At 43.2% G+C, this 17,938-nt stretch overlaps 1 protein-coding gene and 1 long non-coding RNA gene across 2 annotated transcripts in view; one reads left to right on the top strand and one right to left on the bottom strand.

The window, feature by feature from the left end:
- The window catches only part of mpped1 (metallophosphoesterase domain containing 1), a 235,427-nt gene that overhangs the window by 148,109 nt on the left and 69,380 nt on the right, over positions 1-17,938 (bottom strand). Inside the window, exon 3 of the mRNA XM_034163567.1 lies at positions 13,335-13,560. Within this exon, the coding sequence (XP_034019458.1) occupies positions 13,335-13,560 (226 nt within the window). The remainder of the gene's footprint in view (positions 1-13,334; positions 13,561-17,938) is intronic.
- Positions 935-11,221, top strand: LOC117504176. The gene is made up of 3 exons (XR_004558735.1): positions 935-947; positions 7,017-7,021; positions 11,049-11,221. It is a non-coding gene; the product is annotated as an uncharacterized LOC117504176 (long non-coding RNA).

The raw sequence follows: 17,938 nt of genomic DNA, 5'->3' as shown, positions 1-17,938 counted from the left end.
GGATGCAACTTCATCGTCAACGCTTTGAGAGGTAAATTTATTTTTTCAGTCCCATGTAAGGTAAAACTCAACTAAACCGTCATCGTATAAACCGAATATTTGGAGTCACCGGACAAAAAAAGTCCCAGAGTTTTTGTATTGTTTTCCATGTAATAAACACTGTATATAACAGATTTTGTGTAACAGATTTTTCACTCACATTGGATAAAATGTCCCGTCCGATTGCAATGTATTTCCATTAAAAACTTTGAGCAGTCTGGATGTGCAGAGGGACAAATTAAAGTTCAGCTCTGACACTGGCTGATTTGTGGAAAGTGGGACCAGTCATTTCTGTGATTAAAAGTCCAACTTCAAGTCAGCTTGCAAACAACTGGTGGTCATTATGACTTGAGACTTGACTCGGGACTTGTTGTTTCATGACTTGAGAGTGACTTGATGGTGACTTTGTCCCACCCCTGACTCAGATTACACAACTGCTATTGTGTTTCTCTGTATTCTCACATAGTGACAGACTATAAGCATTTCTGTAGAGGACAGTTTTTGACAGACGGAGTTTCACCCCAGTACTTGAGTGAATTAGGTACACATCCTTTTCTGGCATCACAGACAGTGATTACCAGGGATGCACTGATCCCGATACCAGTATCGTTATCGACCAGATACCGTATTCATTTACTTGTACTTGTAATCATAAAACGTGTCCGATACTACGACACCCGATACACCTTTATAGCAGCGTGATGTCAACCTCTCAATGGAGGTTTTTCACACACACACACACACGCCGCAATTTCCAGACTATAAGGTGCTATGTTTTCATATGTTTTGAACATTCCATCTTAAACAATGAGGTGGCCAATTTATGGCTTTTTACAGGCTTTCATGTAATTTACTCAAAAGTCAAAATATATCCATCAACGCTGTCCATTGATTGGCTGAAAGCTGCAGTCCTTATATCCACATAAAGCCTCCTGATTTTGGAAAACAACATCTGAAAATACTTTAATTCCTTGTCGTGGCTAAAAAAAAGTTACGCTGTGATACTTTGTGCCACAGTTGCTTCGTCAGATCACCGTTTCTGCGGCGTACGTTGTCCATCAGGTTGTTGAGTTGCAGCGCTTTGTGTGACTGTTCAGGCCAATGTGAGACCGGCTCAGTCCACTACAGTTGTAATCTGTTTGTTGGGTGTCTGTGGTGCTGTGAGCAGAGTTGAAAAAGTCACTGTGCCTCCTTAATGTTTCAGTTCCCACGGGCTTCAGGGGATTCTGTCTGTGCACGATGAAATTATCCCATGATTCAAAAAATAAATAAATAAAGTAATGTTAAAATTATTCCGTTTTTCCTCCGTGTGGAGTGGAGATGCACAACACTGTGTGTGCGTGCAATGCTGTGCCCCTCAATGTTTACATGTTCCACCTTTGGGGAAAAAACATTTATTGGTATTTGTGTATGTTACGGTATATATTTAATTAAAAGGTTAAAAAAAAAAGTAGTGTGGAAAGTGAAAGGCTGTTTAGCTCAGTGGCACATGTAGATAAAAACAGAAACAGAAATAATGCAGAGAAGCTTCTTCTCATCAAAAAGAATCTGTCCCTCACATTTTCCAAAAAGGCTTTTAGTCCTCACAGACAGAAGTAAAGTTACTGATGGACAGTTTCAGTTCAGTTCCTGGTGTTGTATATTTTACAGGTTCCATTTCAGTCAGATGTCTGTCAGCGTCATGTTTGTTCAGAAACACACGGTTAATGTTAAAGGACAATTTGTTGGAGTTAAAAAGTGAAGTTACATGATTTAAGTGAAATGTTTGTAAATAAAAACAAAGCTAATGATATTGGCAGCAGTTAAGTCAAAAAGTAAGGAACATCTGATGAATAAAATATGTTTTCAAAGTCATCATTAAACTGTAATGGTATCATTAAGTATTCATATCGTATAATTGGTGTTCTGCTGGTAAACATATAGGAAAATCAAACCAAATGACTACTGCTGCTGATAGACCAGCAGTAGTTATCCATGTATGGCAAACTAAACTTTGTTGGTCATTTCCACCTTGTCATTAAACCAAACTTTATCTTTAAACTCCACTATTGTACTCTGATTGTAAAACAGCTCTCATGCATTTATACTAAGAGACACCTGTGATCTGTTTTGGTGACACATGGTATCACTTTTCCATGCTTGAGTGGAATATGTCACGACTATTAACCCAACCAGCCTCCTGAACTTCAGTACTAAACACACTGCAGGTCATAATCTTCAGTTAGAAGTTGAAAACATAATGCATATAAAAAGACACAAAAATAAATTGTTACTGTCAAAATACTTATGGACCTGACTTTATAAACAGAAAACCCATCAGCACTCGTGTATTTTCCACAGAAGCAGCATTTTCTATTTGTCACGTGCAGTTCAAGCAGATAAAAGCTTTGATGTTGGGCTGAAACAGTGCATCAGGTTCACATCTCAACAAATTCAAAATGAATCAGGTGAACATTCGATGGTACAGAAAATGTAATAATGTGCAGATCTGTTTGGACATGTGGTAACAAATCCAAATCACTGCTCTGTATCTTTCATTTACAAGGGGGGAAAATAAGTATTTGACCCCATCAGTTTTGCAGGTTTTCCCACCTACAAAGAATGGAGAGGTCTGTAATTTTTATCGTAGTTTCACTTCAACTGTGAGAGACAGAATCTAAAAAAAAAAAATCCAGTAAATCATACTGTATGATTTTTAAATAATTAATTTGCATTTTAGTGCATAAAATAAGTATTTGACCCCCTAGAAAAACAGAGCTTAACAATTGGTACAATTTGTCTGCCATTACAGAGGTCAAATGTTTCCTGTAGTTTTTCACCAAGTTTTCACACACTGCAGCAGGGATGTTGGTCCACTCCTCCATACAGATCTTCTCCAAATCTTCAGGTTTGGAGTTTCAGCTTCCCAAAGATTTTCTATTGAGTTCAGGTCTGGAGACTGGCCAGGCCACTCCAGGACCTTGAAATGCTTCTTACGGAGCCCCTCCTTAGTTGCCCTGGCTGTGTGTTTGGGGTCACTGTTATGGTGGAAGACCCAGCCATGACCCATCTTCAATGCTCTTACTGAGGGAAGGAGGTTGTTTGCCAAAATCTCACAATACATGACCCCATCCATCCTCCCTTCAATACGGTGCAGTCGTCCTGTCCCCTTTGCAGAAGAGCACCCCCAGAGTATGATGTTTCCACCCCCATGCTTCACGGCTGGGATGGTTTTCTTGGGGTTGTTCTCATCCTCTAAACATGGTAAGTGGAGTTGATTCCAAAAAGCTCTATTTTGGTCTCATCTGACCACATGACCTTCTCCCATGCCTCCTCTGGATCATCCAGATGGTCACTGGTGAACTTCAAACGGGCCTGGACATGTGCTGGCTTGAGCAGGGGGACCTTGCTGCCCTGCAGGATTTTAAACCATGACAGCATCATGTGTTACTAATGTAATCTTTGTGACTGTGTTCCCAGCTCTGTTCAGGTCATTGACCAGGTCTTTCTGTGTAGTTCTGAGCTTTCTCAGAATCATCCTTACCCCACAAAGTGAGATCTTGCATGGAATCCCAGACCGAGGGAGATTGACAGTCATCTTGTGTTTCTTCCACTTTCTAATAAATAATCATAACAGTTGTTGTCTTCTACCAAGCTGCTTGCCTGTTGTCCTGTAGTCCATCCCAGCCTTGTGCAGGTCTACAGTTTTGTCCCTGGTGTCCTTAGACAGCTCTCTGGTCTTGGCTATGGTGGACAGGTTGGAGTGTGACTGATTGAGTGTGTGAACAGGTGTCTTTTATACAGGTAACAAGTTCAAACAGGTGCAATTAATACAGGTAAAGAGTGCAGAATAAGAGGGCTTCTTAAAGAAAAATTAACAGGTCTGTGAGAGACAGAATTCTTGCTGATTGGTAGGTGTTCAAATACTTATTTCATGCAGTAAAATGCAAATTCATTATTTAAAAATCATACAATGTGATTTTCTGTTTTTTTTAGATTCTGTCTCACAGTTGAAGTGTTCCTACGATAAAAATTACAGACCTCTACATTCTTTGTAGGTGGGAAAACCTGCAAAACTGACAGGGGGTCAAATATTTATTTTCCCCACTGTATGGTCAATGGACGTTATTATGAATCTTAGGCCAGTTACATGTCACTGTTTCTATCCATTAATATCTTTCAAAGAAGTTCATGACCCCCTGGCCAAGTGGTGGACAGTGGACACGTCCTAATGTCTCTGTGCACGGGGACAACGAGCGGCTTTTGATGCCGTGCTGATTACGTTTTCCTTCAGTTTGATCCTCGCTCCATCTTGGCAGGAAAGTTGAGAAAAATCATGCGAGTGAAGACAGGAAAGCTGTGTCTGTGTGTGCACAGGCGTTGTTGGGTTAAATCCCATTTAAATGTTTGTAATAAAGGTCTCTGTGGCGTGAAAGACCGACTGACAAACAAACATGAGGATGAGAGAGACAAAGTACTCTGTTGGTGAGGGATTTGCACGGAGTGACGGAGGAGAGAAAGCAAGACGGCCTTTTTTTCCTCTTTGAATGAAAACGGGAGAAACATATCATCCCTGCTGCTCCGCGCAGAATAATTAAGGACAGAGATGCAAAAGACTCCTTAATTAGATTTTTTAATTATTGAGGATTCACATCTCCTACAGTGGCCCAATTAAGAAAGCGCATCAAAAGCTAAAGCGATGAAGAAACACTTTTTTCTTCTTCCTTTTTTCTTTGTCCCCGCTTGTAGCCTCTCAAATCTCCTTCTCCTCGCTCTCCTTTGACACAAATGTTCTACCTGCTCCTCCTCACCGATGACTGACGACCGAAGCAACTTTAATTAACCGGCTTGTTTTGCCCTTTGAAAGTAAAGGAGAAATCTTTAGGAAAAAGAGAGACAGTGAGGACACTCAGCTTGGACTTAAATGATAAGGAGTCTAATGAGGGTGGAGACAGCGTGGAGGTCATCAACCCTGTTTTTTACTGTTTTCCTTTCATTCTGATGAAGAGGAAGTTCCAGACTTCAGAGGAAGAGAAGAATGAGCGAGTGACAAATCCAGCACCTAAAGGGAACGTACCAGTCGTTATACATGTTTTAGCTCATTAACTACAAATTGTTTTTCGTCTACATTACTGCCAACCAGTCTCCAAAACATCGCGTCCATGTCCTACCTTCAGGGAAGCTGTTGGTTTCACTTCATTTCAGAGTGCTATTAAAGCCGAGCGCGATCCATCACAGTGAACGTCAACTGCGATTCATGCTCAGGTCCACAAGTCGATGCAGTTTTGTTTTAATTTTGCCGCAGTAAAACGCCCTAATGCCGCAGAAGATATGGGAGGGGGTGGAGGAGGAGGCTGCCACCCCCCACCCCACCAAGGCACTGATCAAAGTGTGATCAAATATTGTATATTAAAGGTCAAAGGCTGATCGATGATTTCTGGTGTTTAAAATAAAAAAGGTGTTTTGAAAAAACGTCCCTGATATTTATCATTTCTACAGACTATGTCACTCTAGTTTCATGATCTGTGCAGAGGGCGTGCTCAATCCCCGAGTCCGCTGAGATAAAACAAGGAACCATCAAGCCAGGCAGTTAAAGAAAGAGAATGGATTATTCCAATCAGAAACTTTGGGACCATAAATGGAATTGGTAAATTCACCTTTTTCTTCGTGTCAGAAGTCTGGTTGCATCATTTTGAACCAATTGGAGAGCCCTAATGCTAGACTGCGGTAAACCAGAAAATATAACATTGCAGTAACAAGCAGTTTCTAGACATCCAACTTCTCACTGATGCAAAGCAATCTTCTAAGGATTTTATGTGGATGAGATTGCCAGCAGTTATTGGCATGTATAACTGAGTATCATCAGCATAGCAGTGAAAGGTAATCCCAAAACACAGCAATAGGTGCTCAAGGGGAGCTATATAAATGGAGAAAAGCAGGGGGCCTAAGACGGACCCCTGTGGAACCCCAAATTTCATGTCACTAAGGTTAGAGGTAGTGTAACTGTACAAAACACGACTGGGCAAGAATGACATCAGCCATGCAAGGGCACTCCCAGTAATCCCAAAATGATTTTCCAGCCTATCAAGTAGAATATGATGATCCACGGTATCAAATGCAGCACTGAGATCTAACATCACTAGAACCGTAGTGGTGTCTGAATCCACTGGAAGCAGAATATCATTCACCACTTTTATAAGAGCCATCTCTGTGGAATGATTTTTCTAAAAGCAGACTGCAGTGGCTCAAAGAGATTATTCTCAGTAAGATAGTCCATGAGCTGCCGTGACACCACTTTTTCCAGAATTTTAGAGCAAAATGATAGATTTGATATCGACCGATAGTTTTTCAATACACTTGGGTCAAGATTCGGTTTCTTATGTAATGGTTTAATCACTGAAGATTTGAAACATTTAGGAACAGATCCAGAATCTAAGGTAATACCTCAGTAATGGTGCCCATCTCAATAACAGGGTGTAGTGGCTGGGTTAAGGCATGCTGGGATATGTTTAACCTAATGTCTTCTATTTTCTTCTCAAAGTAATCCAGGAAATCTTGTGCTGTAAAAGGAGAGCGAACTACAGGTGATTGTCCATGAATAAGTGTTGCCACAGATGCTAGGCTACGTAAACAACCTCACAGGCCAGCATTACCGAGCCTCTTCCTCTCAAACGCCAGATCCATCATCCACAAAATGGATGAACTGGAGCTACGAATGGCCACAAACAGCTTTGTGCGGAACTGCAGCAATATTTTCATCAGGGAGACGTGGCTTCACCCGCTGATCCCCAATGCTGCAGTCGAGATAGCAGGCCGCACGCTACACCGGCAGGACAGATCCAGTGATTCGGGTAAGAGCAGAGGTGGAGGGCTCTGTGTTTATGTGAACCGCAAGTGGTTCTGCAGCAGCAGAATCATTGACTCTCACTGTTCTCCTGATGTAGAGGTGCTGGCAGTCTCATGCAGACCTTTTTATCTCCCAAGGGAGTTCACAGTAGTCATTGTGTTTGCTGTTTACATCCCACCCGATGCTAACGTTAGCACATCCCTTAGCTTCTCACTTGCCTGTGTAAATAAACAGCAGCTGGCCCACCTGGATGGTGTTTGTATTGTTGCTGGTGACTTCAACCAAGCGTGTTTAAAGACTGTGCTCCCTAAGTTAGTCCAGTACGTGAAGTGTGCCACCAGAGGGGAAAATACTTTGGACCATGTCTACTCAAACATAAAACACGCGTACAAAGTCACTCCCTGTCCCCCATCTCGCTGGATCAGACCATCTCTGCCTGTCCCTCACCCTCACCTACACCCCCCTGCTGAGGCAAACAAAGCCACAACAAAAGACTATCCAAACCTGACCTGAGGGAGCGCTCTCCCAGCAACAGGACTGCTTCTCACGGACTGTATGGGATTTATTTTCCAGCCACAACCTGCAGTAGTACACCAACACCGTACTCTCTTACATTAAGAACTGTGTTGACACTGTCACCGTCAACAAAAGGGTCAGGGTTTTTCCAAACCAGAAGCTCTGGATGAACAGCGCAGCCCAGTCCCTATTAAAAAGCCGCAACACCGCCTTTAAATCAGGGGACAGGGCCCTGTACAGCGCGGCCAGGTCCGATCTGAAAAGAGGCATCAGAGAGGCCAAGGCTGCCTACAAGAAAAAGATAGAGGACCACTTCGCTGTAAATGACCCCAGAAGGATGGGGCAGGGAATAAATCATATAACCAACTACAGAAGCAGCAACCCAGGAAATGCTCAGTCTGATGCCTCTCTGGCAGAGGAGCTGAACCGCTTCTTTGCCCGCATTGAAGCAGACCAGCAGCAACTCCACACCCACCACCCTCCAGCACGAGCACGCTAACACTTCAGGAACACAAAGTGAGACGTGTGCTGAAGGCGGAGAACCCCAGGAAGGCGGCCGGCCCTGATGGTGTACCTGGCAAGGTACTCAAAGCGTGTGCTGACCAACTGGCTGGAGTTTTCACCTGAATCTTTAACACTCTGGGGCTGACACCGTCGTATACGATGGCTAAGACCAAGCTTTACTAACTTATAAATAACTTTTTAATGATATGAGATAGAAACTTACCTTTTTTGCTGAAAAGTTAACTCTGCAGACTTTCAAGCCAGCCATTGGCCATCTTTTTACTCCTCACAGAAGCTGTGTGATGACGTGCGCAATGTGAGTGTCCAATCAGAATTGGTTCACCGTCACATGGTTTTCCAAAATCCAATCGTAGGGCAGATTTACCTCACGTGAAAAGCCAAAGATCGTTTTCAGGAGTGATGTGTCACTAGTTGGCCTGTTTGAATAGCCCCCTGGGTGCTCCAATGAGTACATACTATTAGCACATACTCACTGCGTCCTGCGCCATTACGCACAGCGATCAGTGAAAGCATGAGCACACGGAGAGCCTCTCGTTCACACAAGACCTCAAATTACCTTTAGAAAGTCTCAAAACAGTTGTTTATTATAGTTTAATGTGTGTTTTGAATAAATGTGTGTGGAAAATTATTTTTCGCTTTATTTTTTCCTTGCAAATTTTTGATTGTAAACCTTTATCACACTTATAAAACACAACAAAAACATATATATTCTGAAAGCACGGGATATCCTGAAAAGAAAGAGACATAAAACTTGATTATGGGATGCAGGGAGAGCTGTTAACAGCAATAATAAAACATTTATGCCAGGCGAGTGAACTGTCCAAAAAATGCCCTCGGACACCAGAGGGTTAACCTGTCCCTGTCGCAGGCCATCATTCCACCCTGCCTGAAATCTTCCACCATCATTCCAGTCCCAAAGAAGTCAGCAGTGGAGAGCTACAGGCCTGTTGCACTTACACCTGTGGTCATGAAGTGCTTTCAAAGACTTCATCAGCCTCAGCACATCAGGGCCTGTCTGCCTCCCACTCTGGACCCCCACCAGTTTGTCTACAGGGCAAACCGCTCCACAGAGGACGCCATCACCACAGCTCTCCACACTGCGCTGAGCCACCTGGAGCACCAGGGGAGCTATGTGACGATGCTCTTCCTGGACTTCAGCTCAGCCTTCAACCACATCATCCCAGAGATCCTGGTCCAGAAACTGACACATCTGGGTATCTCCACCCCATATGCCAGTGGATCAAGGACTTCCTCACAAACCGCCCACAGTCCGTGAAACTTGGCCCCCACCTTTCCTCCACCATCACACTCAGCACGGGTTCCCCTCAAGGCTGTGTACTGAGCCCCCTCCTGTTCACCCTTTACACGCACAACTGCTCTCCGACCCATCTTTCAAGCACAATCAAAGTTTGCGGATGATACCACCGTGATTGGGCTCATCTCAGGGGGGATGAGTCTGATTACACAGACGAGGTCAATTGACTGACAGCGTGGTGTTCAGCTAACAACCTGCCGCTGAACACCACAAAAACAAAAGAAATAATCCTGGACTTCAAGAAGGGCAGGACTGACCCAGCCCCATCCAAGGGGACTGTCCATCAGGTTCCTGGGAGTGCAGCTCTCTGACAGCCTCTCCTGGACTGCCAACACCACAGTGGTGGTGAAGAAAGCCCAGCAGCGACTCCACTTCCTGAGGGTGCTCAGAAGAAACAATCTGGAGGAGAAGCTGCTGGTGTTGTTCTACAGAGCCACCATCGAGAGCATCCTGATGTACTGCATCACAGCGTGGTACGGGGGGTGCTCAGCAGCAGACAGGAGAGCGCTGCAGAGGGTGATCAAAACGGCCCAGGGGATCACTGGCGGCGCTCTGCCCAGCCTGGAAGACATCACCAGCTCTCGCTACCTCAGCCGAGCTGCCAGCATCAGCAAAGACACATCCCACCCCAGCAACCACCTGTTTGACCTACTACCCTCCAGCCGACGGTACAGCTCAATCAAAACTAGGACAAACAGACTCAGGGATAGCTTTCTCCCCAGAGCGATCACTGCACTGAACAAAAACAAATCACTAACCTGCACTCTTCAAGTTTCTTGTGGAATATCTGTAAACCATGTGCAATATTCCCGTGCAATATGATTCCACAGTTGTATATAATTCTCGTTTTACATTTTACTTGGTCCACATTTTATTTTATCTTATGCTTATTTAGTTGTACATATACTCTGAATAATTTATTGTTAAATTTTATTATCTTTTATTTGGCTAAAAATTACTTGCACCACGGAAAGCACCTTTTTGGAGTTGCACTCAAATCTCGTTGCAATGCAAATTACAATGACAATAAAGGCGATTCTGATTCTGATATTCAATCATACACTTAAGAATATTCATGTCCTCAGTTCATAAAAAAAACTTGTTCTGCAAATAGTTCTCTTACTTTTGTGATCAAAAACAATGATTTGAATCTCAATTTTGAGGCTGTTCTGTAAATAGCTTTCAAATAAATTATAAATATAGCAACTTCTGATCAATCCATATCAATTTCAGATTTAAAATAATGTACTGATTTAAGCCCCAGCCATTTCGGGTTAAACCACACCCATTTCCGGTTTAGGCCCCGCCCACTATGAGTACAGATACTGATACATATAATTTAGATGGTTGAACAGATACAGATACAGATAGTAGTGTACTTGTTCATCCCTACGATTAAGTTTGCGATGCATATCCCTCTATGATTTTTATGGATGATTTTTATGTCTACAGAAGCAGGCCACAGTCTCAACTTGTTGAATTTCCCTCCCTGGCAGATAAACTGCACTATCACCATAGTGGATTTTCTGATCTAATTTCCCCGCTAAGCTAATGGATTCCAAACCACATTTTTCATAATCCTTGCAGGGTCTCTAATCACCTGCTCCGTGGCCTGCTGTAAATTCCTAATGTTACCCTCCCTGTAGGACTCTATGTTTGCAGACAAGATGGGAGCACCTTCCTCAGTAGGGTGGAGGCCATCCAGCATCAGCAAGCTACGGTGGCCCCAGAACGAAGGCCAGTTATCAACAAAGCTAAAGCTTTGCTGTCTACAAAATTGCACCAGCCACCTATTTAACAATGTCAGTCTGTTAAACACCTCATCAGTACCCGGCAGGGGAGGGGACCACAGACTATTAATTGATGCCGACACATCTTTCTGGCAAGGTCACAAGTTCTCTCTATGTCCATTTTTGTGACCTCCGAGTGCTTCATCCTAACATCATTGGTGCTGACGTGAGTAACTATGTGACTATATCTCTTGTCATGTTCCTTAGTCTGTCTTCTCTTCTACAGCATCAGCACCCTAAGATGGGATGCAATGTTGGCCTCAGGAATACATCTAACATCAGCCGGTGTCTGTAACCTGACTTTGCGGGTGATAGAATCCTCTATCACTAAAGCCCGGTGTTTGAGCCTGGAGACAGGAGTGGATGTCACTCGTGGGCTCAGAGAATTCATATCAGGCAATTCCAAGGGGGAGAATCAATTCACAGTTTGCAGTGGCGAGTGTGATCGGGGTACCACAACCGGGCACCAAGCCCAACGGGGTTTCCTCTGCATAGCCACAGTCCGAAAGCCATCCTCCACAGCCGGCGTTTCTAGGCTAATACTAATGGGCACGCTAGCCGGCCCAACACAAACCTCATCTGGAGTGCCAGTAACATCTAACTCCACTGAGGTAAGAAGCTGCTCTGACTTACGGACATGGCTCTCTAGAATAGCCAACCTATCTTCCAACATCACGCAGGATTTGTAAAATAGGTAAAGTAGTGTACTTTGTGCACTAAAAGATTCAAGAGTATAGCCAAACAAGCACGAGCTAACCAATAATGGATAAGCTAAGCACTCGGGCTCACACAGACACAAATAAATTAATTAAAATTCACACAGGCTCACACAGGATTCACACAGACGTAAATAAATGAATTCAAATTCACAGCAGTTACACTGAAAAAGTAGCAGAAGTATTAGACTTGTAGGAACAGTTAAAAAAAACCCTCCTCCAAGTAAACCACTCCTAAGATTAACAGAAGAGTAAAGTACTAAGCTAAAATTCCTAACAGTTACAGTAAAAAACTAACAGAAGTATTAAAAAAACGAACTAGCTCACACAAGCTAACCGCTAGCGAAAATGCTAGCGCTGCTAAGATTTACACAGGAGTAAAATAATTACATAAAATTCATAGCAGTCACACTGAAAAAAAAACTAACAGAGTATTAAACATGTAAAAAAAAGAAACAGCTATAAAAGTAATGGTTAGTATGCTAACTGCCCAACGAATGCTAACTGCTAGCGATTCACAACAGGACTGAAATAAAGAAACATATACAACCGTGTAAAGTTCAGAAGAGCGTCACAACAGTAAACAATCCGTCGGAAGCAAGTTGCCAGATCTGGACCTTGATGAGTCTTCATAGAAAACTCATCAAGGTCCAGATTCAAACCGTTAAATCTTGCCTGTATTTTTGTACTGTTGCAAAATGTGTCGCAAAGTCAAAATATGACCATTTGCATATGAAGCTTTGATTTGCTGTTGACTGAAGGACAGCCTGATGGTGGAGCACACACACACACACACACACACACACACACACACACACACACACACACACACACACACACACACACACACACACACACACACACACACACACACACACACACTACATAGATTTTGTAACAGTGCTCTTTATCTACTCTTTCCCTTCGGTCTGATTTGTTTCCGTCTCTCATGCTGCTGTAACTGGTCAATGTCCACAGGAATCAATAAAGTCTGGTCTCATCTTACCCTGTGGTGAAGTGTAGACGGGTTCTGGTAGGACCACTTACATAATGAAGACATCGTGTTTCTGCATTGTGTTTTTCACAACTTTAGTTCTCAGCATGCTGCCTCCAACTTCACAAACTCAAAGTAAGAAAGTCATTAAATTTTGTTCATAGAACACATTTAAAATCCAAACACACACGATACAAGCAGGCAGACAGGAACAGCCTCAGAGACGCCGATGGAGCAAACGAGCACGATGTATGTATCATGTAGGCAGGAGCAGAACTGTAAAAGCTTTAAACAGCATCAGTTTGACTTCATACTGGACTATGTTCCACACGGGAGCCAGCGGTTTGAGGCGGAACCAAAAACAAGGACCAGGTGACTGAGTGGCTCCACGGCACAGACACCTTCAAGGCTGGAAACATCTGATACATTTAAAAATTATTTCAGTGTGACGTCTGTTCCAAGTTGGAACAAACAGTTTGTTTATCATGTTTTAATTCTGTGTCAAAGGTCACCCAAGATAACTCAGAAGATTGCACTGCAAAGACAACCTGATATCACGTGAAAGATACTTTCCCACCGCTCAAAGAGCAAAGCTGTGCTGGTGTTTACTCACCAGGGGGAGCCATAGATCCTGAAGCCCCGCACAGTGACCTCGGAGTCCTGCAGGTAGATGCAGTTGGTGAGCAGCGAGTGGACGTTCTCGTAGTTCTCTGGCTTCAACTTGGATGCTGAGGGGAAGTAGTAGAAGTCCTGCTTGATCAGGTCGGCCATAAACTCCTGGTCAAAGGTCAATTCATGGTTCCCGGCAATAACGATCTTGATGTCGTAGGGCAGGGTGCCTAGCATAGAGAGAGCAGCAGAAGAAAAAGAAGACCAGCAAGAGGAGGTGGAAGAAGAAGAAAAGAACAGAATACACAGGTGAGGTGTGGCGGAAGCGTCGCTGAAAAGACCAGCAGGAAAAGTAATGAGATTATTTTGAAAAGCCACGTATGTGACAGCGCACGTACAGACGTGGCGTGGCGTGAAGGCTTATGTGAAATTCACCATTTGACACGACAGACTGGTGTCCTGTCCAGGGTGAACCCCGCCCACCCCCGTGACCCTTTACTGGAGTTAGTGGGTATATAGAAAGTGTATTTTTAATCTTACTGGTGTTCATCTGACTTCAAAATGAATAAATAAAAAACAGCATGTCAGAATCTGACATCTACTCCACAGACTTAGACTCTAATCCAGGCTTTTTTCATGAAACGCTCTCACCGTCCATGTGATCCACTGGTGCCGCTAAAAGTCCCTTCTGTTTTATAACAGACACCTGGGCTGCCAAAAGCACAAAAAAGTTGCCAACTGTGGTCTGTGTGCTGGTTTGTCAGACAACTACAGTACTTGATAAGCTGTTCTGCAGCGCGATGAATAAGGTTACTAACTTGTGCCCCAGGGGCCACATTTGGACAAGCCTTGTTTTGTGGGGATACGCTCTTCCACGGTGTGTGGATGGAAACCTCTAAAGAAAAAAGTGGGTGCACGTGCACCCTGAGATCTGTCAGCAACAGTTTGGGGGATTCTGGGAAGAAGTATATACGTTACCTTTTGCATGAACACAAAAAATGCAGCTGGTGGTGTGACAGTTCATGACGCTGAAACTGACTGATCTTAATCTTTAGGTTTCCTTTCATTTGAAAATACTCACATTGGGCCTCATGTATCAACGTTGCGTACGATGATATTTGAGCGTATATGGGGTGTACGCCAAAACGGCTGCACCACTTGCCATTTATCAATGTGGTCGTTGGCGTACGCTGCGCTGAAAACATACACCAGGTCGAGAGGTGGCGTAAATTATACACCAAAATGACCCAGTGCTGGAATCCACATAAAAATGAAGATGATCAACATGATAAACAGTGCCATTATACAAATCAATGCTTATGTTACATAAATAACACTTTCCTGATTATACTACATAATAATCAATACAAATCCCGCTTTTGCGGGATCGTTATGGAGCATGATCCGTGGCTACAGCGCTGCCTGCAAAGAAAGAGCTGCTCGCCTTTTTCTCCAGACTTCGAGCCTGGAGCCAGAGCAGCGCTGAGCTTAACTTCATGTGGTGTGATCGTTTTAGACTATGAAATTGATAATAATAACTGTAGTTTCGTCATTCCCTTAATTCGTCCGTGCTGCAGCCAGGTTTTGTCATCTCCATTCGGTTGTCACAATAAAATAAATACAGAAATACATTTAAAAAAATAAATAAATCTGACAGATTAGACGTGTCTTATTAATTGAGCGAGCAAATATCCACATGTCAAGAATTATTGACATGTGAAAAGAGAATACAGTGGTCTCTCGTTATAACGCCGTTCACCTGTCGTGGTCTCAGAGTCTCGTGGAGTTTTTAGTCCAATTTTGCATGCCTTTTTTTTTTTTTTTTTTTTTTTTTTTTTTTTTTTTTTTTTACAGTGTTCTGTGTTCTGCGTATCTGTTTATAAGAATCTTCTCACCCAGAAGAAAAAAGAGCGCCAACAACTACTCATAACTGTGTTTGTCACACGGAAAACACCTGCTGCAGCGAGATGTGAGTGGAAAAAGGCGCAGCGTCAGGACGCAGAGGCCCGATCTGTGACATACTGGTCAGTCACTATTAATCATTTCTTATGTGTCCGACCTCGTTCGTTGATTGTTAAAATTAATTTGTTAGTTCTAAATGCCATCATAATTATTTATAGGAAAACATTCTATTTTTATTTCTCAAACAAATGTTTGGGCCTGAAACAGTTTGGTATTATTTTCCTACTAAGGTTTGAACTTTGAGAGTGTTTACACACGAGAGAAAAGTGAGAAAATGTTCATGCCTGATTGAGAAAGTGTATAAACTGTATAGTGAGGGGTTTTACAGCTTTGAAACGTCTATAATAATTGTAAAAAACAATGCTGCCTAACGTCGTGGTTTCACGTATTTCGGGCAATTTTTTACAACGTAACTCCAGCGATTAATGAGGGACCACTGTAACACTTTATTGATTATATACTACAAAACAATTAATACGACAGCCGCTTTTGACACTCTATTGGCACGCGTCGTGATTGGTGAAGTTCTTTTTCATTGCCGTCTTCCTGGCTTCCATGTCGTAAAATGAGGGTGTGTCTGAAGTGGAGTCTGAATATTTATGGGCGTGTTTATTATAATTACGGTCGTTTCCACCCGCTGCATTTATCAAGATCACATCAGGCGTACGCCAGAAATGGGCAGGTGCGCACTGCTTGATACATGTCACAGCGACTTTGGTGTATTTCAAGTTTATGCCGTAAATTTACGCCACAAGTGAGCAACATTGATACATGAGGCCCATTCTTCTAGAACATTTTTTAACAGCCAATGATCAACCTTTGCAGGACTGTTGCAGGATTAAATAAGTACATCACTTGCACACTGCATCTTTGCATTTTTGCACATATCACATTTCTGTGCTCAACATGTATGTGTGTGTGTGTGCGGGGGGGTACCACTAGACCTGAAAAAAATTTGACTGTAACATGTGCATAGGTTTTAATTTGTTTAGTTCTACGTGACGTTACTTACTGTGTTTGAGTGAACAGCTACTCCTCACTCACTCACTCACTCAACATTTTTGCTGTCCAAGCCTGATACTGTTACCAGCAGATGGAACAACAAAGGGAAATGCGCAAGTACAGAGGAGAGGAGACAAGGGGGCAGGAAGCAAGAGAGAAGAGGAGCAGAAGGATGCAGGAGAGTAAAGAAGACACAGAGAAGGAGATGAGAGAAAGAGGGAGACAAAGAAACAAGAAGGAGAAATAAGGAGAATAATGTGTTCATACAGGGACTTTCTCACTGTTTATCTGTGTCATCCTCCTTCAATTCATGGTCTCATCCAGAGAACCGCTGGAGGCACCCAACAGACGCAGAAACATTAAAAAAAAAAAAAAAGTTATTGGCCGTTACCCTCATTCTCATCTTCCTCCTCCAATCAAAGTGCCGGAAGTGCAAGTTCTCATCCTTCAGTCTTCTGGCTCAATGGCTTTGATTGGCCATTCACAGGGGGGCGTGTCACTGACGGGCAGCCATCAAACCTGGCAGCAGCCCCCCTTCAGACATTCCCCAAACTAAAATGGAATGTAGAGGCCGTGCTGACCAACATGTGGGACTGACTGTCGGGTAACGCGGCGAGTTCAATCACACAGGATTTTTGCAGCTGAGCACGGTGTTTTGTGTGTCAGCATGTGTTTGTGAGTGACTATTCAGAGTGCGAGCGTGTTTGCATGCATCTGTGCATGAATGTGTCGTGTTAGTGAAAAGGAGTAATTAAACCGAGCTTTAGAAAAAGCTGACAGCCGCACGACAGCTTTGTCACAACAGCCAATCACAGCCCGCCAAACGGAAAGACAGAGCGAGGACAGAGAGAGACTTTAGGAAGCCCAGAAATCCTTGAGTGTGAAGGAAGAATAATAAGGAGATGAAAGCAGCTGTCAGAGGACCCCCCCGTACACACACACACACACACACACACACACACACACACACAACAGCCCCCACTGCCTTAGTAGCACAGATTGTGTTTAGTTGTCAAGAACACCCTAAAATTAGGGCCTGCACCTCCACACACACACACACACACACACACACACACACACACACACACACACACACACACACACACACACACACACACACACACACACACACACACACACACACACACACACACACACACACACACACACACACACACACACACACACACACACAGCAAAACAAAAACCATGGTGCTTTTGGTTCCTCTTGGTCAGACGTTGGCATCTGAAGTAGCACTCAGTCAATATCCCAGAGACAAAGACAGAAAACAACACTTCTATCCCAAATAAACACTCCATCATTTATTCCATCATTATCTCTGACTGAAGTTTGCAGAACCATCAAGAGAACATTGAGCTCATCTCAATTTCAGTTCTAAGTGCTGAAGCTAACTGGGAGATTTTGAAAAACATGGATCAAATCGCTCAACATCTCCAGAAGAGAAAACTGACTGTTTATCCACTGATTACTGTATTTTCTAGAGTTATGTGTCACTCAAGAGTACAAATCACATTTGTCAAAAAGTGTATTGTCCATCCATCCATCTTCTACACCCACTTACTCTAATAAGGGTCACAGGGGGCTGGAGCCCAACATACATATGATTAAGTCTCGTCTGCAGT

Source organism: Thalassophryne amazonica, chromosome 22 (assembly GCF_902500255.1).
Source record: "Thalassophryne amazonica chromosome 22, fThaAma1.1, whole genome shotgun sequence".
Lineage (NCBI taxonomy): Eukaryota > Metazoa > Chordata > Actinopteri > Batrachoidiformes > Batrachoididae > Thalassophryne > Thalassophryne amazonica.
Note: the sequence above shows the minus strand (reverse complement) of the source record. Positions and strands in the feature narration are given on the sequence as shown.